The 27605-nt window shown below is 46.9% G+C and overlaps 1 protein-coding gene across 2 annotated transcripts; it reads right to left on the reverse strand.

Annotated features, from left to right (window-relative positions):
* Window positions 1-12853: 12853 nt before the first annotated feature.
* On the reverse strand, window positions 12854-27550 carry DNAAF6 (dynein axonemal assembly factor 6). Of its 2 annotated transcripts, XM_054996566.1 has the most exons (7): window positions 27402-27550; window positions 26818-26887; window positions 19964-20069; window positions 17191-17287; window positions 16839-16924; window positions 16145-16305; window positions 12854-13441 (listed from the first exon to the last, which is right to left on the reverse strand). In XM_054996566.1, the coding sequence occupies exons 1-6, from the start codon at window positions 27495-27497 to the stop codon at window positions 16176-16178; spliced, it is 585 nt and encodes a 194-aa protein (XP_054852541.1). In that variant the 5' UTR covers window positions 27498-27550; the 3' UTR covers window positions 12854-13441; window positions 16145-16175. The 2 variants fall into 2 exon arrangements, with proteins under 2 accessions (XP_054852541.1, XP_054852540.1); XM_054996565.1 differs by lacking the exon at window positions 12854-13441 and having other exon boundaries at window positions 15974-16305.
* Window positions 27551-27605: the final 55 nt, after the last annotated feature.

A 27605-nucleotide genomic window follows, 5' to 3' on the forward strand; every position in this document is an offset into this window, starting at 1 on the left:
TTTCATGTGATGCAAGTGCCAACTAATACTTCTGGAGTGAGGGAGACATTGCAAGGATCAGCTACGACTCCTCTGAAAGCAGAACAGTGGTACCCCAGGCAGTTGGGGACAAGGAGAAAAATACGAATGAGTCAGGAAGAAACTAGAGCACTTCCCCAGAGGCAGGGATATGAATGGTAGGTCTAGCAAACAGCTTCCTCTTGCATTTTTTTGCTGGGACCAGATCAGGTCTTCACTAAGAGAGCCTGCGTGCACATCTGCAAATGTGCAAATCTGCACTGGTGACATTATAGCATCATCCAGGTTTCCAAATTCCTGTTCCCTAAACCATTTTAAATTCAGGCTCCGTGAACCTAGTAGCCTGATTAGCCCAGTTTGGCCCAAGCTTATCAGGGCTGACCATGGTCAGTACTGGAATGGGTGAACTCCAAGGAAGACTGGGGTTGCTGCACTTAGGGAGCATGTGGCAAACACCTCTACTCACCTCATGCCTGGGATGCCTTGTGGAAGGGGTCACCATGAGTTGGTTGCATTTCTTATTCTATGAACCTCTGAAGCTGACCTATGAAGTAAGGCTGTTGGTCCTTCTGTCTTGCCTATTTTAATAGCAGCAGCACGTGGGCTTTCCAAGCATGTGCTCTCTGAGATCCCTCAACTGGAGATGCTAGGGAATGATGCTAGAGCTCTTTCGCATATACCAAGAATGTTGTGCTGAGCCATGTGCCCTCTCACAAGAACAAATAGCCGGATGATGTGGGACTGTGCTTTGGATTTAAATGGCTGTTTCTTCCCTGAGATAACTGGGACAGCCGTATTCATAAAACCTTAAGTCATTTTGTTGGGAAAAACACAATGGTATTTGGCGTTATTCACTATCTGAAGCCAAATTCCAAGGCATCTTGAGGTAGTCAAATGTATCTCATGGTAGTAAACAAAAAAGGCAAAGGCAAAAGTTAGTATATCACAGCTTCTAGCCCCTGCTTCAAACATCCAAGCCTAATAATACTTTCACGTGACAGAGGATATTTCTTTTGTTTAAATCACCCCCTTTTGGTGCATATTTAATAAATGACACCCATTCTGAGGAATGTTACCAGATCACCTTTCTACAAAAGGACAGAGGAGCAGTATTTCTCTAGAGCACTTGATAATGCTTGCCTGCCTTCCTGGTATCAATATTTTTATTGGTGGGGGCGGTGGGAGGACCATATATATTTTTTACAATCCCACCACATTGCATTATTTGAAGCAACAATAATTTTGTGCAAAACCAATTGATTTTTCTCGAGCTGTTTTATATGCCAGGTGTTCTTTTGTTTACAGAAACGAAACTTTAATTGGTAAGTGGCTGAACTTTGGTGATATTGTTTACTAATGAGCAGGTGACTGTGTCCTAAAAGGACAACATTGCAGGGTCACTTCTGTATGTATTCTGCCAAAAAAAAAAAAGATGCAACTGGGGTGAATTTAACCCCCCAAATCACATTGGTATATTTTTAAAATGCCAGAGAATACACCCTCTCTGTGCCATTAATGAAGACCTGCTTGGAAATGACATGAGTGACCTTTCAGTCTAGCTTTTGGGGACATTTTTTCACAAGTGATGCCAAGAATTATATTTAAGTGTCCTGAAATTGTATATCAAATTAAGGGGTTCATACTTCAATTGAGGACCAATTTAAGCCTCTTGCATGAAAGGGCTTTCAGAAGTGACTCACTGGAACTTTCAGTGATGGAAGTGCCCTCTAAGGGCAGAAGCATGGGGTGCTAGCAGCATGTGGAGACAAAGTGTTGAGTCGGAAGGAGTAAGAACATCCCATTGCAACTGATGGTGTACCTCTGTGCCTGACGCATTCATTAGATAGTATGGGGGGGGTGTTAGAGTTTTGCTTCTGTCCACTTGGAACAAGGCTGCATAATTCTGAGTCTGACCACCCTCACAGCCTCTCTGCACCTGTCTCAGTCTGATTAATGCAGCTACCAGCTCCAGACTGTCTAGGGGGAATGTATGTATTTATAGCATGCTCTCTCCAGGTTTGGCTGTCTAAACAACCCCAAGTTCCTGCCCACGGATGCCATGTTGGGACACAATTGTCAAGCAAGGCTCCACGTTTGACATCTGCTGGCAAACACACGGTCCCAGCTTTGAACAGGAAAAAGGGAAAGCTAACTTCACCAGCTGCTCATTTTGTTCTCTGAAGCTATGAATTAAACATATTTTAATATCAAAAAATGAAAGATCAAGGGGCAGCAGCAATAAATCCCTTTGTCTCATTTTCCATATTAAGCTGGTGCATACCCCGGGCAAGAGCAATCATCAGAGCTCGAGCCGAACGGTGATTTATTTGCAGTAGGAAAGAGCTGGCCTCTCAGTCTCTCAGTTTAGCTCTGCTTTATTGGCCCAGAATCCTTCGCAGGATAACCCAAGGGGCAAGGAAGAGACTCAGCTGCAGTTGGGTGTCCTGTACTCCCAGCAAGGTTAAATGTATGTATTGGGGCAACCAAGGAGATGCTAACAGCAAGCAAAATGCACATAGCCTTCCAAAGATGCACGAATGCTAAAGTGCACCAGTTAGCAGGATGGCATCTGCTCACATCCCTTCCCTTTGTGCTGATTGGTAAGGTTAGGAGGTCACCTCCTACCACTTTATACCAGGCAGCTCTGGCAACTATGTATTCATTCGCAAAATATGAAGTCCCGTCCCCCTCCTCCAACTCCCCCCTTATTTAGGGAATCAGAGAGAGTGATTTTCCTCTGTCCTGATCTACTCATGCAAAAGGCCAAGGTAATAGAATGGACTGGACAAGTGAGGGGGTTACATTTTATTCAAAAGTTCCTCTAGATTCATAATTTCATCCTAGTGGAAAACTAGCACAGGATTCCAAAGGCTAGGACAGAAACCTTTCTCCTGCATGTGACCCCCCACCCTCACTCTATCATTCTGCTACCTCGTTCTACTGCATGCCTAGATCAGCCCTCGGACAGCCTCTGGACTGCTGCCAATGACATACCCCACGACTTTTCAGAGCCTGACGCAGAAGTTGTAGGGCCTTCTGCAGGCACCACTCTTCGAATGGGAAAAACCAATAAATGCCCGTGTATGTGTATTCTGTGTTGTGGCTCCCACTTTACGGAATGGCCTGTCTGATGAGATTAGGAAGGCTCCCGTTCTCCTGGTTTTCTACAAACTATGCAAAACTGAATTATTCGGGAGGGGTTTTTTGGCACAGATAATAGGGCTGTATTGTAACAAAATGGTTTGGAAAGATGCTTTGGTGAAGTGATAGGAACTGTGAGCTGTAAGCAAGCTCTTACCATTTAATTTCTAAATCGTCTAATGTGACATTTTTATATCTTTATGCTTCAGCTTTGTTTCGGCTCTGTTTCAGATTTCTGCTTGTTTTCATATTTCTTTAGTCCAAACCTTATTGCTTTGCTTACTGGATGTCCCATCCTGTTGATCGTATTGGACTTACATTATGTAATTTATGCCTTGAACTTGCTGCTTCTTTCCTTGGCTGGACAGCTCATGATCTCTCAGAAACCCTGCCCTGAATATTTGCCCTCCTTGCTCTGCTTGACGAGAGAGCCTTTTACTCCAGGGTTAGTGGGAACAGGGCAGGCATGAGGGACAGAGCCAGATCCCCGCAGCGGCCCTGCCCCTTGGACCCTCTTGCTTCCCCAATCCCCAGCCTGCCGGCCAATTTTCCATTCTGCATGAGCTCTTCTCGCTCTGGGTCCCATCTCTCCTGCTGCTTCACTCGGGCCTTGCCACTGCTCCTCACTTGGGCCTTCCTTCAGGCACTGCCTGCTTTTCAACACACACAAGCTGGCTCAGCCTTTTGCTGTCTGTCAGAGAAGCAAGATGAGCAGCGCTCCAAAGATCCTCCAAGAGAGGGGTGCTGCTTGCTGTCATCCTGGCTATCTTCCAGCATTGTAATTGCATTCGGCCCACCTGAACGATTTGGCTGCCGCATCCCCCTGCCCCGGAGAGCCACAATGGGAGGGCTCTTTGGAAGAACACTTCTGCTTTTTAATTAATGTTATCAATTCCCCTTATGGTTCCAATCGACAGCAGCATCCTTCTTCATCTTAAATGGTTGCACCAGCTTGTATATGGGGTGGTACAGCTGTAGCCTAGGAATTGGGTGTGCTTCTTTTAATGTTTGCTCAGTGGGTGAGTCTGGAACACATCTTGGAAGAGGTCTCTGGTACGTCAATGTCATTCCGTGAACTGAATCTCTCATTATCAGAACCGCTTCTAAATGTTGCAGAGCCAATCACTGGCGTACGGAATTGTCAAGAGTGCCAGAGCAACATCGCCAACAGCAGAAGGCAGCAGTTATCTGGAATTATCTTTTATCTTTTAATTCCTTGAACGGGCACTGGCTAGGTTGTCCCCCAGGAAGAAATCCTCCCCCTCCCACAAAGTCAGTGGTCTCCAGTTCACCCGCGCCACAAGTCATGGGGGTGTCTACTTTCCGTTGCTCAGTAATCAAGAGGACCCAACAGGACCTATGTTTGTACTGAAATTAGTACTGGAGGGCTGTGTTCCAATGTGCAGCCATTTTATAATGTAATCTCCATGTAGATCCAAAGAAATCAGAATCAGTTGGAACCATTCAGTTTCTGGATGTGACCTCTGCAGAAAGAAGGAAGGATGCAATGCCGGCTTCGCCATCCTGCCAGACACAGGATCACATCCTGCTGTCAGGAGTAGCTTGGTGCTGAATGATCCAGCATCTGCTAAACCTCACAAGATGAGGAGGGGTTACCACCAGAGTACTAGGAGTGGTGCAGCGGCAAGCTCAGCTCCAGTGAAGTGTCACCAGAAACTGTTGTTCTATAGCAGTGTTCTGCTTTCTCCCAAGCTTGCTTTGTGCACAAAAGACAAAGCGGACCGTCTGCAAAATCTTGGCTTTGTGTCTCAAAAAAGAACACCCAAAGGCCAGGCTGCTGTTTCCAGCAACGTTTGCTTCTGGTCACAGTGCCACCTGGTGGCCTCTGTTGTAAAATGGCATCTAGCTGTAATTTCACAGAAGGCTTGTGTTTTGCAATGCAAATGTAAAACTCCCATTGGCCAGATTGGCCGTTTGTATGACAAATACCTCTTCTCGAATTTTATCTTTTGAATGCCTACTAGATCTTTAAAAAGGGAGAGAAACGCTGAAAGGTGATTTCAGTCTCAGTTGGAAAAAACCCCTTCCAACAAGTCTGGCCTTAGTTCTCATGAGGCTTAAAGGACGTTCTCGTGCAGGAGGCTTAATTGGTCTGCAGCAGAAGCTGGAAATGTGCAGCGAGTGGCTACTAAAATATGCATTTGATAATTTTTCCTTCTGCTTTTTGCTCTGTTTTACCAACATTCACCCTGGGGTTCTAATTTTGCAAAAGAGGCTCAGAATTCTCCTCAGGAATATACCTGGAGCTGTCTCGCTCTCTCTATCCCTGCAGAGAGGGCAAAGCATTTTGCTACTATTGCTGCTCCACCACTGGCTCCTTTTGTGCCACCTACTACCCTCCACCCTGCCCATTCACAAAGACCCGGCTCCTGGAGCAAGCAACCTTGATTCCACTTCAAATGAGCTAGGGGGAAAATACACCCAAAGAGCTTACAAGAATCTCTGTTGTTCCTTCAAAGCGGAAGTTGATTAGAAGTTGTAAAGTGTTCTCTCATTTGTTGCTATGTTTTGGTCTCTGATACTAACATCTTCCTTTCCCAGTTAGGGTGGAGAGAAGCTCAGGAGGGTCAGCATTTCGAGAAAGATGGATGTTCTGGGAAGGGTCCCCGTGTGTGTTGAGCTTGTTAGCCGGCACTGACAAGCTGACAGTTGTGAAAGTAAATGGATCCCTCGTGTCTGTTATTTGAGAGAGAGAGAGAGAGAGATCTCCATGTTAAAAGACAACGAGGATGCTTTCTCAGGTCACATCGATCGTTGCCTTGTTTCCTTTTCATTCCCAAGTGTGTTTTGCTGGACTTCCTGACCATATTGGACAGGGATTTCATCTTATTTCGGAGAGCTTTATAAAGAAGAGCATTTTTCGCTTGCCTTTCCTCTTTTATACAGATTGTTCTGCAGTTCTAGTGTCCAACTAGAAATTTCTAAAAAATAAGATTAAAGAGAAAGAAGATGATGAACGAATAAATCCTAATTATCATGAGCTGTAGAGCCTGCGGTGCTTTGGGCCCCCTGCAGATGAAGTCATTCCACTTGATTCACATTGAAAGGTGACTGCAGAAGTCAATTTGGAAAGGAAAAAAACCTTTCTTAAATCATCCTTTAGATTCCAGGAGGAACCTGACTCTCGCCTTTGGAGTGAGCTGTGCCCAAAGCACTGCTATCTATTAACTGCATTCTTATCCCATCCTCCCTCCAAGGAGCTCAGGAGGACATGATTCTTCTGTATACATTTTAACCTCACAATAACCTTGTAAGGTAGGTTAGGCCGAGAAAGAATTCCCTGGTCCAAGGTGAGCTTCAGAGCAGCATCAGGTGTTGAACCTAGTTATCTCAAACCCTTGCTTGACATTCTCAACCACTACACAATACTTCAATGTACAACACTAATATTAAGAGGAGAGACTGAGGCAGTGGCATTCCTCAAAGGGGCATCCTAGTTTCTAGATTCAAGCTTCATCCAGTTCTTTTGTTTCTATATCATTTAGTATTTTGCATTGCACATAGATAAAGACTATCCAAAATCTATAAAAATACAAGGAAAGATAAATTAGGGTGATGCTATCCTATATTTCTAAGAGGCCACAGGGCCCAATAAATTAAGCAAGACAGACATTAAAAATTCATACTGCTGTCCTAAGCAGAATTACATCTGTTTAAATCCCTTGAAGTCAATATACACACATATGCATACAACCAAAACTCTAGTGGACATCTTAACATAGAGGAAGAAGCCAGAGTGACAGCGAAAGGGGAAAGCATTTTAACAATAAATGATCCCAATGACCCTCAGATAAGCTGCATAAATGTATGTTCAGATCATGACAAATATAGTATAATAAATTAGTGTGTCTTGGAACAGTCTGTTTCATCCTAAGCCCATCTCAGAAGGGCTCAGGATGGCAACTATGCTGGCTTACCTGGAAGATACGTCAGTGAGAAGTTTCACCGGGGGCAGCGCCTTAGGAAGCTGTCAGTCATTGAGATGACTAGAGGGAAGACATTCTTGGCGTACTTCCAGGATATTGTGAAAGGTGTGTTATCGAACTGCTCAGGAATTTAGCAACAGTGCTATCTGATATTACATAAATGCCAATGGAAAGTTGCCCAGAAAGTCCAGCAAGGTCAAATTTAATTTCAAAGGGAGACGTTTGTCAAAACTGAGGGCATTATTTATTGGTAAGTTGAAAGAGAGGGTCAAATCTTCTCAGGATGTTTGGAGATTAGATAAAGTTATGCTAACAGCAGCTCAGATAGAAAGAATACACACTGAGAAGTCCAAGAAGATGCTAGCAGGGCTAAGAAATAAAGTCAAGGAAACCATGAAAAGAAAGATGGTTTGCTTTATAAGGGAGCCAGTGTGATGCAGTGGTTCAAGTGTTAGACTAGGATCTGGGAGACCCAGGTTCAAATCCCCACTCTGCTATGGAAGCTTACTGGGTGAGCTTGGGCCAGTTACAAGAAGGCACACAAGCTCTGGTAAAACAAATGGAAGCTGATGATAAGGAAAGCAAAAAGAGAAGTTGAGGAGCATATTATAAAAACATTCAGGCAAACAACATTTTCTTGATCCAGTAGAAGAACAATACCAGCCAAAGAGGCATTTGGACAAAAAGATCGCTAAAGGAGGACAGAGAGATGGCAGAGTAGCTGAATGGATTTGTGCCAGTCTTTACTATGGAACATGCTGAAGAGTTTCCTATTCCTGAGTCAGTCTTTTTTTTCCAGGGAGGGTGTCTGAAGAATTGTCAGATAGTAGTGGTGACAAGAGATGAAGCCCGGGGACTAATTATTAAAAAATGTTCAATAATATCAGTCTTTCTACTGGAGGACTCAAAAGAGGCCACTGTCGGCATTAATTATACTTGAACCTTTGCCATTTCTGCTCACGTTACTCACCAGCTGCAAGCTGAGAGCAGATCGTTCTGTGAGGGGTTAGGATGGCATCTGAATGGGCATGGGTGTGTCCGCTCCCATGATTGTACAGCTTTCTTGCATGACTAGCTGGCTTTCTCAATGCAGCTGTTCCCCACTACTTGTCTCCTACCAATTCACTCAAAAAGGCACATAGTAAAAAAAATTACAGATTTTACAGATTAAAAAAAGTTAACAGATTTTTCTTTGTTGAAATGTAGTAGTTAGTCTCTATGTGTTTTTTCAGTGTTGACCTACAACCACCCCCCAACCACAAACACAGCTAATCTTGGGGTCAGTATTTGTGAACACTTCTTGATAAGATGACACTGGCTGCACAGGCACAAAATGCAGGTAATGCAATTTAGCTGATGTTTCTCATTTAAAGGGTGCGTCTGACAGCACAGGTACAAAGGGGAGACAAACAGCAAGCAATTCCATACTTGATACAAGTCGGTCGATTTAACGACCTGAACAACCATGACCCCATAGAGATGCTGCCTCTTCTCCAGTAAATAAGGTGGTTTAATTCTTAGACTGGGCAAAAACAGCCACAGGCAGCAATGGTCAAGCAGCTAGTCTGCAGCAATAACTGAGCAAGCTTGAACAAGGTATGTTTACCTGCCAAGCATGTTCACTGCAAAACTCTGTGAATGCTTAATTACTGTATATCTCTGAATACCACTTTACGGTGAACCATCAGGTGAGGTTGACTAGATGTCCACACATTGCACATCTTCTCAGACTTTCTGATTTGTGTTTGATATGTTTTGACAACATAACTCAACTTGTTGCACTTCTCTCCACTGAAGAAATGTTGCAGTAAAAGAATAAGAAGGAACAAGAGGTCTTTACCCTCTGCCAGGGCCGGTTCTGAGTTTGGGGGGCCTTTGGTGGAGAGTATCCAGGAACTCGCTCCCCTCTTCTGCCCACAAGGCCCTTCACTTATGCCTCTCTTCCCACTCACCTACTTGCGTGCCCCCCCCCCTACATCCTTCCATCAGCCACTTGCAGGCCCTCCACTTTCCAAGCTCTCACACCCTACATGCCCTTTCTCCACCTCTGTTGGGCAGTCTATGCAGCTGGGAGTGCCACAAGAGCCCATGCTGGGTAGCATGTGCAAGCCAGAAATGCTGATGACCAAGCACTCACAAGTGAGCAGGCTGAGGGAGGGCGGATGGTGGGTCAGTGGCAGTGGGCCCCACCTGGAGCCCCTGCAGCTGCCCCATATTGGGGAATGCTGATGCCGGCTCTGCCCTCGGGAAGCACCCTCTATTTTTTAGGCAATGGTTCAGATGAGGACCCCTGAGCGATTTCCGCTGTTGCTTGGAGAGAGGTTTTATGTATAAGTAGCCCTGGCAAAGCCTTCTGTAAAATCCAATGTGAGGATGTCATGAATATGCCTGTCTCTAATTAAAATTAACAACCTCCCTTAGCTTTGTTAATATTGTTTTGTGCTGTCTTCCCTTTTATATTAGTATCTGTCTTTAATTTGCCTGCCTAAGCTTGTCCCCTTGAGCATCTCTAATTAAACAAAAAAATCTATTTTTTAAAATAGAAACAACAGGACAAGGCATTAATTTGTAACTCCACAGTCCAGAGGCTGCAGAAATGGACCTCTCAGGCACGCCGGAGTCTTTGCTGAGTCTGCAAAGGAGCCCAGAAGTCTTGAAGTTTTCTCTTTCCAAGGGCTGAATGATGTGTGCTTTTTCCTTTGCTCACTCAGGGCCAAACCCCCACATGGTGTCTTGGCCTAACTGCACTAAGGTGTTTGCCTGCGAACTGCCAGGAGCACAGCTGGGTTATCCAAGGACCCGCACTGGGGCACCTTCAAATCCCATAAGAAACGGGTACATCTTTTTTAAGAGTCACAAGTTTCAGCTGCAGATGGACAGCTGGTCAGGCCATATGATTCCAGTGCACAGATTTCTTCTATTAAATATTGAGTTTAATTGGATTCATTAAAATGTATACAACACTTTAGATTACACTGGCTGACAACACTGTATCATTTGTGTATGAGAATAATCCTGTCAATTAATAACTTAGCTGCAGTGCCTGAAAATATTCTTACATTATATTAAAAATCATGAGTCATTTGCCCTATTTCTTGAAACTTGAAAAGTGGTTTCTTTTAACCCGTCTTTGGATTTTTTAACCTTGTACCCAGTGGGTATCAGCCACTGATACTTCTTAGTGCCTTGAGGCCTAGGGAGTTGTCTAATACATGGAGTTAAAGTATCTGTCCAGGTAGCAACCCCCCCCCTTCACTTTAGAGGCTTTGAAACAGGCGAAGCGACAAACTGACCAGTGAGCAGGAATTACAGATGTTCAGAAGTGTCTTTGTAGCTTTTCCCCTCCTTCCCTCCCTGCTTTCTCCTACCCACCCCTTCTCCTGATTCAGCATTAATGGCATCCCAAAAGGCCCATCTGTCATCCCAAATTAGCCATTATTAAAGCCATCCATTTGAGTGAGGCTGCAGCTCAAATGAATTGTGTTATTACTTCAGTTCCAGCAATGGATGGCCCAGCATCAAAGCCATTTTGAATTTGCAGCAAGAAAGCGATCAATTATTTTGTTCCACTACCTGGCTAGCTGGGAGAGCTATTACTAAGCCTTGCACAGCTCTGCAAGCACAGAGGATTTGTAAGTTGCTAATTCAACCAACCCGATTTGTTGAGGGACTCTTCCACTTCAGCATGCACACACACACACACTCTGCTCCCAAGATGCCTTTCCTCAACAATGACTGCGATAGTTCAGGGATGCCAACGATGCAGTGTACAAGTTGTACTCCAACATCCTCTGTAATGTTGTGACATTTGGGTGTGCCTCTCATATTAATGCAAGAAGCTGAATGTGATCCATGCCCCCCTAACTCAGTACTGGCAGTAAGCCCCTATGTGCCTAGCTCTACCATATAAATAACTGGAGATTGAATTTGGGATCCAGTGCATGCAATGTATGTGCTCTTCCACTATGGGTGGTCTCTTTTCAGAATACTTAGAGCAGCTACTTCGGGTGGCAAAAAACCCCAGGGTCAATCCTCTTCTAAATAATCCCCCCCCCCACCTGAGACAGAAAGCCAAACCTGGGATTACTGGGAGACCACCAGTGTTCAGTGTTCTTTCCAGAATGTGTCCATTCTCTATCATGAAGGGTAGGAGGATGAGTGGAGAGGACTGCAAAGGTAGACCCATCCCTCTGATTTCCCATCTCTCTGACCCAATAAAAAGCCATGCCCCGTGATGCCAACCACCAAATCTCTTCCTGAGTGGGTCAGTCTCTGCCAAAGAACAGAGATGCAGTACCACACCTAATGGGAGACAGCTATGCCAATTATTGTGGTGCTTCATACAAGTGGCCCCTTAAGGCTAAATTCTCCTCCATCAGACCCTCCTTCTCCGCTTTACATTTAAAATATTTGGAGCCTAATCTTCCTCTTAGTTGGCGTTATCGGCTTTTGAATTGGGCTGTGATACTGAAATGATGTGAAGAGATTTAGTGGAAGGTGGGAAACCTCTCAAAAGAGAATGGAAAGAAAAACTGCAGTGATGAGAGCAGCCAGGACCGGATAGAGGAGAAAAAAAGCAATAGGATAACCAGAAGTAGGACTCATTGCATGGTCAAGACCTGGCCTGGGGGACAATGAAGCGCACGATGAAGTAATGAGTTGCTGTGATGTAATGGACTTCTGACGGGCCAAACCCAGGTTTAAAGGAAGAAGCAGAGCTAGATGTTGAAATCCTACTAGTGACAGAAATCCAGTTCCCTGTTAAAGTGGGAAGCAGCGCACCAGCAGCAAAAAAGGTAGTGTAGGCATGTGACTGCAGCATAGAAGAAATAATACATTGATGGAAGGAACTGACATGACATGCTGTAATAGGCTGGCTGAGACCCCAACAGAAGCCAGAGAAAGGCTTGAAACAACAGCTGGCGGCCCAACTCTCTGGCCACCTTCAGCCAGTGGGTCAAGACTTTTATGTTTTGTTTGGCATATCCACAGTAACTGTTAATATTGGCCCTCCTCCCTGTTCTTGGGTGTTCGTTCGCGCTTTTATTGAATTATTTTTATACCATTTTTAATGTTTTAAATTTAAATTGTTTAAAATGTTGTTTTAAATATTTTAATGTTTGCCACCTTGGGGACTCTATTTGGGTAGAAGGGCAGCATACAAATATTTTAAATAAATAAGTAAATAATAAATAAACTCTCCTCTATTCAATAATGGATGAGAATAGCGTGATAGGATCCAGGAGGGAAACACATTTTACGTCTTCAGTTCCCGTGGCTCCTGCCACTATGCAATTTTGGCATATAGGAGGGGAGAAGGAAAGGACTGGGGGTGGGGGTGGTACTCCAAGAGGACTAAATATGGCCCAGCTGTAGCAAGCGGCACCCCATCTATTAGGCAGCCATCTTCTTTCTGGTTATTTCTGCGTAAGTGCTTGCTGTGCCGCCTGGTGAAGGGATGCTGATTCCAGCTGATGGTGCTGAGCTTCCTTCTCCGGGGACTTTGGAAGAGCACACTGGAAGGGGCACATCCTCCCAGATGGCACCAAGTCTGTATAAAGTTCTCTCTGGAGTCTGAAGGAGGCCACGCCACTCCTGGAGGCCTGACACTGCTTTGCCTAGTAGCCCCAGAGAGAGGAAATGCTTCTAATAGCGTAATTAAACTGAAATAACTCAATTAAAATTTTAATTACTTTTGGAATGTTAAAGTTTAATGAGGTGAGCCTGGCAGCATGGGTTACCAGAGCAGCTCTTCCTCTTGTCAATTGCAGCCTGGTTATGCTAATGAATGGTACAGGATCAATCCCAGATTGGTGAATGAAGTGCTTCTTTCCTCTGTCTTTAACAGTTTTCTGTAACTAGATCTGAGAAGTAGGACACAGCAGGCCAGAATAAACACTCAGTGAGGCCTTCACATGCTCTTCCACTGTTCACAGCAGCTGTTGGAACTGCATACATGTGTTATATTTCTTACTTTCCTATGCTATGGTCATCAATTTACTGCTTGCCAGTTTGACTTATTCAACCATCACTTTTAAGAGTTATTGTTGTTTACAGAGGTGCAGCCAAACATCCACAGAAGCTTTCCTGTTTCCAGAGGAGATTCCTACCATTGTCCCCCACCAGTGATGCCAGCTCGGCTGCATTGCCAGGCTCAGTGCTGATGGGAGCGAACCGTTTTGCCTTTTGGAGAAATGATTCCATACATTGTCAGTATTAGCTACCGGTCACTAAGGCTGCTCTAGTGGTCCTTTTCAAACGGATACAGAACTGCCCTCTTTGCACTCTCATTGCCAAGAAGCTGCTGAACAGGAGAGAAGGGACCATCCCTCCACCTGGCAAGAGGAGAAACATGACAAAGTTCAACAAGAGTTCTTAATGATCCCCACGGTTAAAAGAAAGCTTTGGCTGCTCTTCAGCCTTGGCTGGGGTAGTTGCCAAATTCAATACCCAGCGCTCCCTTGACCAAGTGCTGGAGCAGGGAGAATGCCCCTCTGTTGTGCCAGCCATGTCTTTTCTGAGCTTGGTGAACACCAGGGCACAGACTCCCTCTATCCCTCCTTCAGGCTCAGGCTCTGCTAGAAAAAACTCTTAATTGGCACTCCAAGCTCCATTTTCTCATCACCCTGTTCCAACCTTTGCCCCTCATGCCGTGACTTTGGCTACAGCTGTCCGCCTTCTCTCCTCCCACTTATTTTGTGTGAAGGTTGCCAGTCTCTGCTTATCACCTTTCCTGGGATGCTGCCAAGCATTCATGATGCAAGAAGGATTTTTAAACAGAGAAGATGTGAAGTTAGTCAGCCAATTAGCTCCTAAACCGTCCCTGTATCCTGACCTTAAAGTCCCCATAGTGAGTGAGTTCCCGTCACTCCTGACCAGCAGCTAACTCCTGCCTGTGAGACCGGCACACACACCAGAGGAACTGGCAAGAGAGGAACAGCTAAGGAGTCAGGATAGTTTCCTAAGCTAGGTTGATTTTGCTCTGAAAGGGGCTTAATGTGAGCGCAGTCTCCAGCCATTTCTCTGGGCAAAGTGAACACCTGTGATTCAATTAGCATCCTTTCTTCTCCCAGGAGATCACTCAGGCAATCAGTGTGGACATTGATCTATTTTCTGTGAATCTCTAATGAAGCTCCTGGAGGGCTCCAAGGCCCACAACACCTCCAAAGAACCTGCCTGACCATTAAAGGAACTCGTTCCACAACTTCGGCACATTCGGTCCTTGGGGATTTCCCTGAGTAATGCTAACATGTTTCAGATATAACCACCAGCAGTTGTTTCCCTGCACACAGACACCGACACCTCTCCTTGGGCTTCATGCTCCTTAGCTGCTGGCATCACGTTTCAAGGCAGCATCAAAGGCTGAAACTAAGCAAAGTGCAACTTGCAAACTGTATCTCCCGCCTTAGGGGTGTCAAGCAGCCCTCCCTCTGGTCATATAAGAGGGCCTCTCTCACCGTAAATAAAGTTGAACAGGACTCAGGAGATGATCAGCCAAGCTTCATCCACCCCAGGATACTTCAGGGGGCACAGAGAGACGAGAAAGCAGCCTGATATCCTGTAGGACTCAACAGTAAACCCAGACCTTCTCCTGAAGTGGGTTCATGAGCCCCCTATTCATGTTCCCAATTACATTCCAAGATGCTGGTGGATGGCAGAAGGCAGCCACAGAATACCCGGGAATCTTAATACCCATGATGTTATGAAAATGTCTGCCTCTGGTGATTTTTCAAGTATACTATCTGGGGATAAAGTGCAGATGACTGGGGAAGGCAATGGAAAACCACCCCGTAACAAAAAGTCTGCCAAGAAAACATCATGATGAGACATCCCTCCATGGGTCAGTAATGACTTGGTGCTTGCACAGGGGACTACCTTTACCTTTTTTTACCTACTCTCTTGCAGCACCTTCATAATTATTACTAGAGTAGAGTTACCCCCAGTGATGTCTGGGCATCTGTATGGCCAGACTGAACAAGCAGCAAGACCCTTCTGCTTATACCACCTTGGAATCAAGCAAATACACACACCCCCTCTGCTGCCACCTTCCTTCGCTTGCTTGCTTTTTGAAGACTCTTTTGAAGCACAAGCAGAATCCCATTCGGAGCTCCGGAAAGCCCTTTGCATCATGCCTGATGGGAGTGTCTTGGCTCTGGGAACCCATTTGCACCTCTTTATTCTATTTCCCGCTGTGTAGACCTGGGCCATTCCTTATAGGGTAGACTGTCTCCCTGATTATAGTGTTCTGTATCAGGCCTCCTTGTAAGGGCAACAGTTGCAAGCCGCTGCATTTTGCAGTGTTTTTTATGGCTGAATTTGCACATCTTGGTTGACAGACATTATCTTTGCTTCCATTTTCATGTTTTTTCTTTGCGGCCCTGTTCCTACTGAAGGGCCACCCTCTGCTTTAATATAGCCCTCCTCCAGGTTTCTAAAGTGGGGGGAGGATCCTAAGCATGATCATCCTCTCACAAGGTGGAGTTCTTTACCTGCTCTGGAAAATGCCGTCAACTGTACTTGATGATCCGGGAAAAAAATGCAGACTTCAAAAGGTAGGAAAACACGTTTTTTGCTCAGAACTTTTCAAAAGGATATTTGCCCAAACACATTAAGTGTGAGGAAGCTTAATTATCCTTAGAACAAGTCACCAAATAATTAGAAATAGGAAAGGTTACCTGTTCCCCAAGTATACAGATCAGGCCTGGGATCTGCACTCCATTGGTCTCCCACCCTGCCTACTGGCACAAGCCACACTTCCACCTATCCCCCAGTAAAGATATAGGTATAAAACATCTCAGAAAGCAGCTACAGTCTGTGGGACATAATGAAAAGTTCAGAGCAGGATTTAAAACCCACAGGCCAGGATGTTCACGGGAAGGAGAGACAGACTCCTGTTTTTCTTCCAGAGTAAGACAGGATGAAACACAGTGAACAGCAATACCCTATTCTGACACGAAGAGGGAAAAGATTTCTCCTTCCTTGCTTGACTGCCTTATGAAGAATCTTAAATCAGTCTTTTACAGTCTCTCAATCAATACCCCTTTTATGGAGCTTTCCATTCCATTCTCTTCAAGCAATGTTGATGAAATCAAACTCTCGCTTCATGCGCAGGGTGACTTCCAGAATGCCATTTTCAGAGAGGAAACAGGCCTTTCCACAGTTGGGGTCCACAGGGTGTGGGAGATGCAAGAGGAGCTTCCTGGAAAATATGGCAATTGGAAAGTCAGAATCTGAAAGAAGACTGAGGCACATAGCCAAGTCTTGGCTGGCCCTCCATCCAAAGTGCCCTCCAGTGTTCACAGTATTACAACAGGAAGCATGAGTGGCAGGATTTCTTGTGCTTCCATGTGCTCCGTTGAAGCAAAGCTTCCTGACGGGGCACTGCAAGTACAGGAAAGAGATAGACAGTAGTCAATTGTCATCAAGATGGGAAGGGGGAAGGACTGGGAAGTACAGGGAGGAACACGATAGATATAAGAAACCGCCCACCAACAAAGAACTTTCTTACTTCTAGCTCTTGGGCAGCTGCTGCTTCCCATTTTCACAACACTTACATGCAAACATGGGGCTACAAACAATTAGTTCTTCATCTAAGTCTGTGAATGACCAAGAATGGTTTGTTGGAGTGCAGAAACCTTCCTGCTGCAGCAGTTCCTGAACAAATAAGGAACTGTTGAAGAATTTGGGGCAATTGCTTAAGGAAATATGCCAAACCCTCCACTACCCACATACTTCTGGGGGCTCCGAAGATCAAGAACCTTTTCCTTGATATCAAGAGTGATGTCTGAAGCCTTCGTATCTGGCAGTTTGATTTTAATCTGAAATGAAACACAAGATTTTGGATGGTATTGACTGGGTGGGTCTGACTGCTTGGGAGACAAGAAGTCCTTTATGGTTCTGTTTAGTATGAGGAAATCAGATCCGATGTTAGCTCCTGGAGAAGAGACAGTAGCCTGTACAATTGCAGTGTGTCACCAGTGTGTTCGTCCATAGCTTTGCAGTCTACTTCAGAATACTGTAAGACCGAAGGCAAACAAGGACACCGGAAACCAAGAAGAGCCCAGTGGTACATGACCCAGCTTACCAGCATGTCCTCACAACAGGCTGTGGAAGGGTCCTTTCTGTTCATGCCCAGGAACAGGTCCTCAGCTGCCACCTGCTGCTTGAACAAAATTTCATATCTGATAAAAGACAACATTAGTCAGACTTCAGTGGGGCAGCTAAATTGATCTATTACAGCAAAAACAAAAGAATCTTCTGGCACCTTAAACATTGACAAATGTAGGCTTTTGTCAGCATCATCAGATGTTTACAGCCTGACCCCAAACCCTGCCGTTAAATAGCTTCAGATGGCGACTAAGTCCTACACTGAAAGATCTACCAGTGCCAAGTGATGAGGGGGCTCTGCTAGTGTAGAAATGTATGACAGCAAGGGTATATTGGAGGCACGGTGGGGCTTAGCATTCTACACCTACCTAGTCTGCTTCCCGCCCCTAGTGAAACCAGGGGCGGTTCTAGGTTTTAGCGGAGTCTGGGCAGAAAGTGTCAAGGGTCCCCTCCCCAGCTCATACTTTCATTCCCACCCATGTCCTCCCCACCTACTCTACATCCTTCTTCTACTCCAGAGCCCTCCCACTACCTGTTCTCTCAGCCACTCACACACTATTTTCCCAATGGCACTGGGCAGCACGTGCAGCTGGGAGCACTGGTTGCAAAATGATAGTAAACAAGTGGTACATGGGTCAACACCAGGTGAGGTGCACATATAGGGTTGGCAGCACTAGACCCCACCAGAAGGCCTGGGCCCTGACATGTGCCTACCTCAGGGTACGCTGACACCAGCCTTGGGAGGATCATTAGACCAACAACCACCCTAGTGCATCTAAAAATTCTACATAACACATGAAGAGTGAAAATACAATTTTGCCCTCCCAGCCTTGCACCCTGCCCCCCAAGCCCTGATGCCAATCACAGCTTCCAAAAGCACTAAATAAACCAAGACACTCATTACTCAGGTGATGGGGCCTGTGGTATGGGGCTTTAGACCACAGACAGAGCAACTTGGGTGATGGCAACTCAAGAAAAAGGGCACTTTGCAAAGCAAGGGAGCATTGTGCACAAAGAACCACAGAAGAGAACAAACACTGTTGTAACATGTGTAACACTGCTTTGCTCAGATCTCTTACAGGTATTCCACCTCAGGACCCACCTTCTGTTTCACTACTAATCAGTTTGTTGTTTTATCTTCTTGCCAGTATCGTCCTTGATGGGATCTGAACCCATGGCTTCTCTTTGTCACCTGAGTCCCTTTCCCAGTGAGTTATGGAAGGATTGACAGGATGCTCTCTGTGACTGTGCAGTTAGTGCTCACAGGTTATTTCCCTAATGTCACATTCCAGTTGCCTGGCAAAAGGCTAGTGCTCCTTAGCACCCTGCCCACCCCCCAGAAATGTATGAAAGGAGTCTGTGCCTTCTATCACGGATGTCTTGACCAAGCATATTGCAGAGACATGGGTGCACTGTGTCTGGAGCAGCTAAGTTCCTTCTCTGTGTGCACAACTGGCAAAAGGGAACACGGTTGCAAGATAGGACTTGAATCTCTTTCTTTAAGGCACCTACTGATTATATTATTTTCCTTTTTATCAAGTGTTTGTGTGTGGGAGTCTTCTCCCTTTGTGCTCTGTGTGTGGGCAACAGCAAACTGACAACAGGGATGGGTGTGTGCCAAGTGGCTGCTGGCCAGGGAAGGGGGCATTGTTGGAGCCCAGTGACTGGTGGATTGCAGCAGGGATGCCATGGTCTTTGGTGCAAATATGACATGGTACCTTTCATTTACTTACTCTATGGAGTGGATACAGCATACTAGCTGCACTGTAGTGGGATCAGAGACTTACAGTGGGGCAAACAGAAACCTGTGGATCTACTGCATTTCAGATGGAGCTCTAAAGGCCACCTGCTTGCCTTCTCTCCAAAGGCCATTGACCTCAGGCCACCATTATCAATTGAAGATGATTTTGCCAGGTTGGCAGATTCCCCTCACTCCCTACAGACAACTTCTGCTGCCTGCTATTCATACTGAACTATTACAAGACCATAAAGCAGTTTGGGTACAGTGATCTGGAACCACACTCCCAAAGGGCTGCCAATCAATCCTCTAGCATACCATTACTACCTAGGTACCATTTACAAAACATCTAACAAGGTGAGTCAGAGCAGAGCTTTTTAACCAATATCAATTATTTTCCATTTGGCAACAACTGATTTTCTCCCCTTCCAAATCAATTTTTCTAATTCAGAATGCAGCAAATTCAGGAACTGCATGTTCTTTTGCTAATTTTTTTTTCCAAATGAGGAATATGACTGAAGAGTATACGTTGAGGATGTAACATGCTTAGTAAAATTCACCCAATAAAACCAAGCAAAATAAAATGAGCGCTTTCCCCAAATCCTTGGCAGCGTAGGAAGCACAACCTTGTCTGCAGATCTGGTGGCAGTGCCTGTTACAGAACTAAACCCAGACTCTTTGCAAACATCAAGTCTGCCTCTCAACTACTTTAGAGTTACCTCTTCAGCCATATACCATCCTTTGGGGAACTCTGCAGTTTGCCCATGAGGCATTTCTTCTGGTAAATCAAGGCCTTATGAAATAACGACAGTTAAGCCAACTTGGGCAAATTTAATACATGGGAAGCATCTGATGTAACAACAGGATAATAATCACATCCCCTAACTGATAACAATAAGCAAATTCACAGCATGAGCTTTAGTACAGCCATCTGGAAATGGAAGAAAAGCATTTGGGGAAGGTTACATGGAAAGGGTTTCCCGTGAGGACTATATGTCTTCAATGCACTTACTCAGGTTGTTCTCTGGAGTCCCAGGAGTCATCATACTCTGATCCCTCTGGTACCTCTTCTGCACTCCAGATCTCTTTGCTATTTCCATATTTCACACAGATGTTGGCTGAAAGGAGGCAGACAGAACCACTTAGTCAATTTGTTTTTGCCAGGCACAGTGACCAGCTCTGTAACCAGCACCAGGCTGTTACTGCAGATTTTTACAAAGAAACTGTCCTCAAACAAGGGATAATAAAATTTTGAGAAATTCTAAACAGCTGGGTTCCCAAACCTAACATATCTTAGTTCAAACAGTACATATTAACTTATGATTTATTTCCATTAATCAGGAACATTTGTAAAATACTCAAAAGTAACAATTTGGTCCCTAATATCATAGAATCGGAGTAGGAAGGGGCCTTACAGACCATCTAGTCAAACCTTGCCCAACGCAGGAACAGCCTAAGGCACCCCCAACAAATATTCATTCGGCCACTCCTTGCAGACTGCCAATGAAGGGGAACCCACCATATCCCTAGGCAGCTGATTCCACTGTTGAATTACTCTTAACATGTGAAGCTTCACCCTGCTTTGGACTCACCTTAGCAGGTTCAGCTGTAACCCTATTGACCAGGTGGATACCAGCTGGGTGACCCATGTCTCAGAAAGAGAGCATGGGGTGAGCTAACATGCCTAGCATCCTTCACTGCTTCCTTGGCTGTGCTCTGAACTCACTCTGCAATCTCCAGCCAACCCCTTCCTCTCTACTCCAGCTTGTGGGTGGACTTCCCTTTTATCCTTTCACCATTCCCAGGCTCCACCTTCTAGTCCTGCCCCCAACAACCTAGCCACTGCCCTGGCTGCCTTAGGCAGCCACACCAGGGGTCGCTTCGCTTCTAGCCTCTCCTGGCTATTTCTAATCCCCTCCAGCCTGCCTGTAGGTTTGCTGAGCTGAAAACAAAAAGGGAGAAGTGAGAAGTACCACCTCAACACCTGGCCATTGTGGTCTTTCACTTGGTTCATCCACAATAGAGGGGCATGGTCTGTGACCTAGAGAAAGGGGGTTGGGGTCAAGTAGAATTGGAGGGTGCCCACTGCCCACTTGATGACTAGTGCTTCCTTTTCTAGCGTGGTGTAATTAGTTTCCACAGCCTGGAGCTTGCAACTGATGAACAGGATTGGCCACTCTTGTCCCTCCGCTTCTTGGGATATCACCACACCCAAACCAGATCTAGGTGTGTCCATGTGGAATATGAAAGAACGGTCAAAGTCCAGGTTCACTAGGACTGGGTGTCCTCATAGGGCAGTCCAGAGGGTGAGAAAGGCTTGGGTGTGCTGAGGGGTCCACTGGATGTCTGCTGGCTGGTGTTACGGAGACACTTGCCCAGCGAAGTGTGGGATAAACTTGCTGTAATACCCTACAAATCCAAGGAACTGCCGCATTTGTTTCTTGTTCTGGGGCTGAGGGCTCTGCTTCAGGGAGAGGACCTTTTCCAGCAAGGGTCTCAGTTGCCCACGGCCCACTAAAATCCCAGGTATTTCAATTCCTGGAACCCCACACAACTCTTCCCAGGGTTGGTCCACAGAGTCCCAGTCTGGACTATAGATGATGATAGACCCTGGCATTGCGAGAGCACTGTGTCTACCAGGCGTTGAAAGGTGGCCATTACTCCGTGAAAGTCAAAGGGCAAGACATTAAACTAGAACAGCCCCTGCAGGGTGGCAAACACTGTCTTTTTGTTGTTGGCCAGGACCGTTGGCACTTGCCAGTTCCCCTTGGTGAGGTCTAGGGCCTATAGATAGCGGGCCATCACCAGCTGTCCAATGAACTGTTCAGCTCAGGGCATGGGGTAGGCATCCAATTGGGCAATCTTGTTTATCTCATGGTAATTGACGCAGAATTGCATACTGCCTTCCGGCTTGGGCACCAAGACCATGAGGCTCCACCAGGCACTGTGTGAGGGCTCGATGACCCCCAATTGGCACATATTATCCACTTTGCGGGCCATGATGCCCCACTGTTTCTGGGGAATGGGCCGCCAAACTGAGTGTGCCACCTGCCCCGGGGTTGTCACTGTGGTCTGGCTGGGGCATTTTGAGAAGACGCTGGGGTTCTCTCATAGCCGTTGGCCTGAGCTTAGGTTGGGGTCCAGTGCAGGTAGTGTGTCTTCCTCTGTTGGAGTCGTGCTCCAGGACAGCTCACTGTAGGGTAATTCTTCAGAGTCCTCTGCCAGGTGGCAAGTGGGCTCAGGCCGCTCCCACCACTCCTTGTGTATCTTCTTTTTTTGCGTGAGGGAGCCACACTGCACTTTGTAGGACAGGGGCCTCAAGACCTTCTTGATGGAGAAAGGTCCCTGCCAGGCATCCCTGTGCCCAAGACCTGCCGGCTCGCCAGCACCTCTTTGCTCTCCTTAAGAGTGCAGGCTCATGTTCCTTAATTGTATCTGGCCTGTTGTGCTTCCTGAGCCCCTCATAAGTTCCGCTGGGCCTCTTGGTGGGCTTGATCAAGTTGTTCCCTGAGCTGCTGGACGTACTCTGGAGCAGGCACCCCGGCTTCTGGCTCCTGTGGCACCTAATGGCCTTCCATGATGTCTAGGATGCCCTGGGGTTTGTGCCCATACAGTAGTTCAAAGGGGGTGTACCCAGTATAAGCTTGTGGTGTTTCCTGGATGGCAAACAGCAGCAGATCCTGGAAGAGGTTCCAATGGCTCGGCTTCTCATGGGCAAGTTTCCTGAGCATGGACTTTAGGGTTTGGTTGAACTTTTCTACTAGACCATCTATTTATGGATGATAGATGGTCATGAACAGTTGACGGATGCCCAGGGTGCAGCAGAGCTGTTTTGTAAGTGAGGCTGTACAATACTCAATCTGTGAGTATTTTGTGGGGCAGGCCCGCCTGGGTGAAGAGGCGCATTAGGGCACGTGAGACCCCAGCTGCTTGTGTGGTCCGAAGGAGGATGGCTTCGGGGTACCAAGTGGCATAGTCCATGATCACAAGTATATAGCAAAATCCATGGGGTGTCCATGGAAGCAGCCCCACGAAGTCCATGGTGATCCTTTCAAAGGGCGTGTGGGTAATGGGCAGTGGGGATAGCGGTGATCGCATTGTTGTATACTGACATACTCCACACATCCAGCAGAACTCCTTCATGTCCTGGGACACTGATGGCCCGAAGCAGTAGGTGAGAACCCAGGCGAGGATGTTCTTTGCCCCTTGGTGGCCAGCCCACTGGTGAGAGTGGGCGTTGGTCAGCACTCTCCACGATACTTCTCCAGGATCAACAGCTGCCGTACCTCCCCCCGCCCCTAGCCTTGGACCTGGCGGTACCAGACCCCTCCTTCTTGGATGATGCGTGGGAACCTCTGGGTGCAGCGTTCATTCCATATGGCCCCTTCACTCACCACCATGTCTTCTCATAACACCTCAAGAGATGTGTCCTCCTATTGGGCCAATGATAAGTCGGGGTCTGCTGGACAGTCCTGGTGGGTCTGCTGATCCCCCTGCCATGCCCTCTCCTGTCACTTTATCAAGGGTAGTGATGGGCAGGATGGTCTGTGGGGGGGCAGTTGGACAAGGGGGGGTCGTACCTGCCAAGGGATAAAGGATAGGGGAAAGGGGCTCTTTGGGTCAGCCTCGGAAAGATATCACTGAGGCAGTGTGGCCTCAGTTGGCTGCCCTGGAAGTAGAACCTGGGGCCTTGTCGTCTCCTAGGTAGGAGTGATGCTTTGGCCAGTGCTGTGGGTCGGGCAGGCTAGGGAAGTCAGGGTCCCAGGTGGGCCTGAACCCAGTTGTTCCCCTGCGGCCACCTGGGAGTTAGCCTGTCTCAGGTTCTGTGTAAGGCCTTCCGGACTGGGCCTGCTCCACCCTCGGCTGCCAGGTGGTTCTCGAGCAATGTGGTGGCTCCTTTAAGGTCAGCTGTCTTGTTGCATGCCACTCAGTGGCAAACCTGGGGTGGGAGTATCTGCAGCAGCTGCTCCAAGATCACCTGGGTTACAACCCCCTTTTCCCCATCAGTTGTGGGCCTCAGCCATCTGTAAGCGGCATCCTGTTGGGCTACAACCAGTGCTTGGGGCTGGGTCCCCTCCCAATATGCCAGTGTCCAAAACTTCTGGTGGTAGGACTCCGGCGTTATCTCTTATCTATGCAGTATGGCCTCCTTCAGCTTCTTATACTTGGCTCCATCTTCCCTGGGTAGTGCCCATAAGGCTGCTTGGGCTGCCCCCATTAGGAAGGGTCTAAGAATGAAGGCCCACTGGTCAAGTGGCCAATGGGCCACCTCTGTGGTCCGCTCAAATGCCTCTAGGTGGGTGTCCACCTCATCACTGGGCCCTAGTTTGGCCAGATGAAATGGGGGGGGGGGGTTTGGCTCATCCCCAGGGTGCCTCCCGCAGGTCCTGTTCCGTCGGCTGTGGCTCTGTCCGAGCAAGCCTCCCACGCCTGCTGCAGCTCCCTTATCAGGGCAGCCTAGGCTGCTGCTGTGCCAGGGCTTCTTGGGCATTGCATCGCTGTTGGGCTACCCTCACCAACTGCTCCTGGTGCTCAGTGGCTGAACCAAATCCAGTCCATGGCAGGGTGTGAGGTGTCCTCCTGCAGGTTGGCTGCCTGTATTCTCCACCACATAACACAAAGAAGTTTTTTCCTAATATTCAGTCAGTACCTTCTCTTGTGTAGTGTAAACTCATTATTGTGAGTCCTATCCTCTGTTGCCAACTAGAACAGCTCCCTTTCCTCCTCTAAGTGACAACCTTTTAAATACTTAAAGAGAGCAATTGTGGTAAGTCAGCCTTGGCCTGTGCTCAGTGAAGAGTCATCAGACATTTGCCCCCAAACTGACCCAGCTGTAGCTGACCTTGAATTTGAGGAGGAGAAATTGCTGGCTAATCAACCAGAGCAGACTTCAGCTGTAAAAGATGCAGTGTCAAGGAACTCTGATGCAGATAACAAGGCTGCAGAAGCCCACTCCTCCCCGCCCTCTTCGTTGACACCCTTGCAGTGCCCACGCTGTCAGAGACGGCTAGAGCTACAAGGACGCAGAAGGAGTGTGAGGCTCATGAGGCAGTGACAGCTGTCAAACAACCAGGATGAATGAGTCAGTTCAGGATGTCTGCCTTGTAAGTGGCTGACAGATTAGCTTTTTAAGACTTTGTCATAAAAACTGCTGGAAAGAGCAGCAGTTTGTGGAAGCAATTAGCATGTTTCACAGCTGGTCCACTGGCCTTGCTATTGTTCAAACTCGAGAACTCTGACCCTTGGACTGGACTCCTGGCTTCTCTGGAACTCTTACCCTTGGACTAGACCTGACTTGTGGCATCTCTGGAACTCTGACCCTAATTATTCTTTGCTCCCTGGCTGTGACTGGTCTCTACACTCTGGCCCCTGGCCCTTAGAGGACTACGCCAGTACAGCAATCATGTCTCCCCTCAACTGTCTCTTCTCCAAACTGAACATTCCCAAGTCTCCTATTCTTTCCTTGTAGGGCTTGGTACCAGAGATCATGCTGGTTGCTCTTCTCTGTACCTGTTCCAATTTGACCGCATCATTTTTGAAGAGAGGCCTCCAGAACAGTACATGATACTCCAGTTGGGGTCTGACCAATGTGGTATATTGCAGGATAACGTTATGCTTTTGTTGATACAACCAAAGATTGTATTTGCTTTTTTGCTGCTGTATCACATTGACTGCTCATATTTAGCTTCTCATCCACCTGTATCCCAAGATCTTGTTCACACACACACAATCCTCCCCAGAAGTGTATTCCCCATCCAGTATGCATGCTTTGCATTTTTGTTACCTGGGTGTAGAATCTGGCACTTATCCTTTGTTTAATTGCATCTTATTCAAATCTGCCCACTTTTCCAGTGGGTTCAGACCTCATTAAATTGAAATCTTCAGGGGTGTTTGCTACTCCTTCCAGTTTGCTGTTATCTGCAAATTTAATGAGGAAACCCTTCACACCTTCCTCCAGATCATTTATAAAAATGCTGAAAAGCACTGGGCCTAGAACTGAGCCCTGTGGCACTCCACTGGACACCTTCCTCCAATTAGAGGTGATACCACTGACAACTACTCTTTAGGTGTGGTTATCCAGCCAGTCCACTGTCCATTTAACCATTCTAGAGTCCAGTCCACAGTCCTCCACTTTACCCATCAGAACATCATGAGGAGCCTTGTCAAAAGCTTTATTGAAATCCAGATAAACTACAACAACAGCATCAGAAAAATGCTGCTCAATACTAGAAAATAACAGGACAAATGTACAATCACAAGAAGTGTAACAAGTTGCTAAATAAAATATGATGATGAACTGAGCTAAAGGTATTATTTTATACTTCCATTTCTCAATAAGAGCTTTATAAAGCTTCTGTCATGAATCCTGCTTTAAAGTAGGAATCAAGAATAGGGAATATTAACATGCCATGTTAGGCAGGGTTTGGTCATAGCCGTTTGACCTTTGCCTTCACACATGTCCAAATATCCAGCATTCTTTTCAAAATCCCGGTTTGACCTTGCCTCATCCTGGGTAAAAAATATAAAAATATATTTATAGCTATTCCATGTAACTAAAAATGTCTCTCCACAATGCTTCTTCAATTACATCCTCCTGCACAAAGGAAGCTTTGCCTAGTAGGCCCTGCCAGGGAAGTTGCTGTTTCCTGTTCTCACAAGCTATGTGCAAAGGAGGACCAGAGCAGTTCTCCTAGAGAGGCCCTTGCTGCAGACACTACTGATGCATCTCTGTCTAGGAAGGATGCACAACCCACTCCTTTACCACAGCATGCCGTACTCCATGCCCTTTTTTCAGTGTCTCCTCCCACCCGTCCACCAGCTCATTGGTGATGGAGGTACACACAAGGTGCCTAAAGGCCGACTTACTTGCAGGCTCCATGGTCTTCAGAGGTCCAATATGCCCTGGCCCCATGTTGCTTGCTGCTGAAGATGAACCCTGCAAAAGAAGTGCCTGTGTCCACCAAGATTAACATACTACAGTGCTCTGCTAAACCCTCCTTGGATTAGGAGAGTCAGGCAGAAGCTATCCCCAAGTTACCAACCTCCAAGTGGTGACTGGAGATCTCCTAGAATTACAACCGATCTCCAGGCCACAGAGATCAGTTCCACTAGATAAAATGTCAGCTTTTGAAGGTGGGCTGCACGGCATCATACACTACTGAGGCCCCTTCTCTCCCTAAACCCTTCCCTTTCCAGGTTTCATCCCCAAATCTCCAGGAATTTCCAAACCTGGAGCTGGCAACCTGATTCGTCCGCCTCTCGGGGGATCAACGCAGCGGCCTTGCGGGCCTCCGGAGCAATCCCCGAATGACTCCCGTCGCCTGCGGACTGCCCCTCGGCAGATCGAGAAGGCTATCCGTCTGCTTGACCGCCCATGGCTCCTCAACCAGCCTGCCTGCCTGCCTGCCTGCCATGGGGGGAGGGAGTTCTGCTGACAGGCTGCTCCTCACCTGGCCAAGTTCGTCCTCCTCCTCGTCTTCATCGCGGGGACCGGAGAGGAGGTCGGCCAGAGCAAGCAGAGATGGCACCGAGGTCTCCGCCGCCATCGTCGCCTAAGGCTCGGATGCAAAGTGTGTAAGACCTCCGCACCAGTTCTTCAGTCGCGTCCCCAGCGTTTCCACGGCAACGCTTCCGGCTCTTCGCCCAATCGCCTT

The sequence above is a fragment of the Eublepharis macularius genome, chromosome 13, assembly GCF_028583425.1.
Source record: "Eublepharis macularius isolate TG4126 chromosome 13, MPM_Emac_v1.0, whole genome shotgun sequence".
Taxonomy (NCBI): Eukaryota; Metazoa; Chordata; class Lepidosauria; order Squamata; family Eublepharidae; genus Eublepharis; species Eublepharis macularius.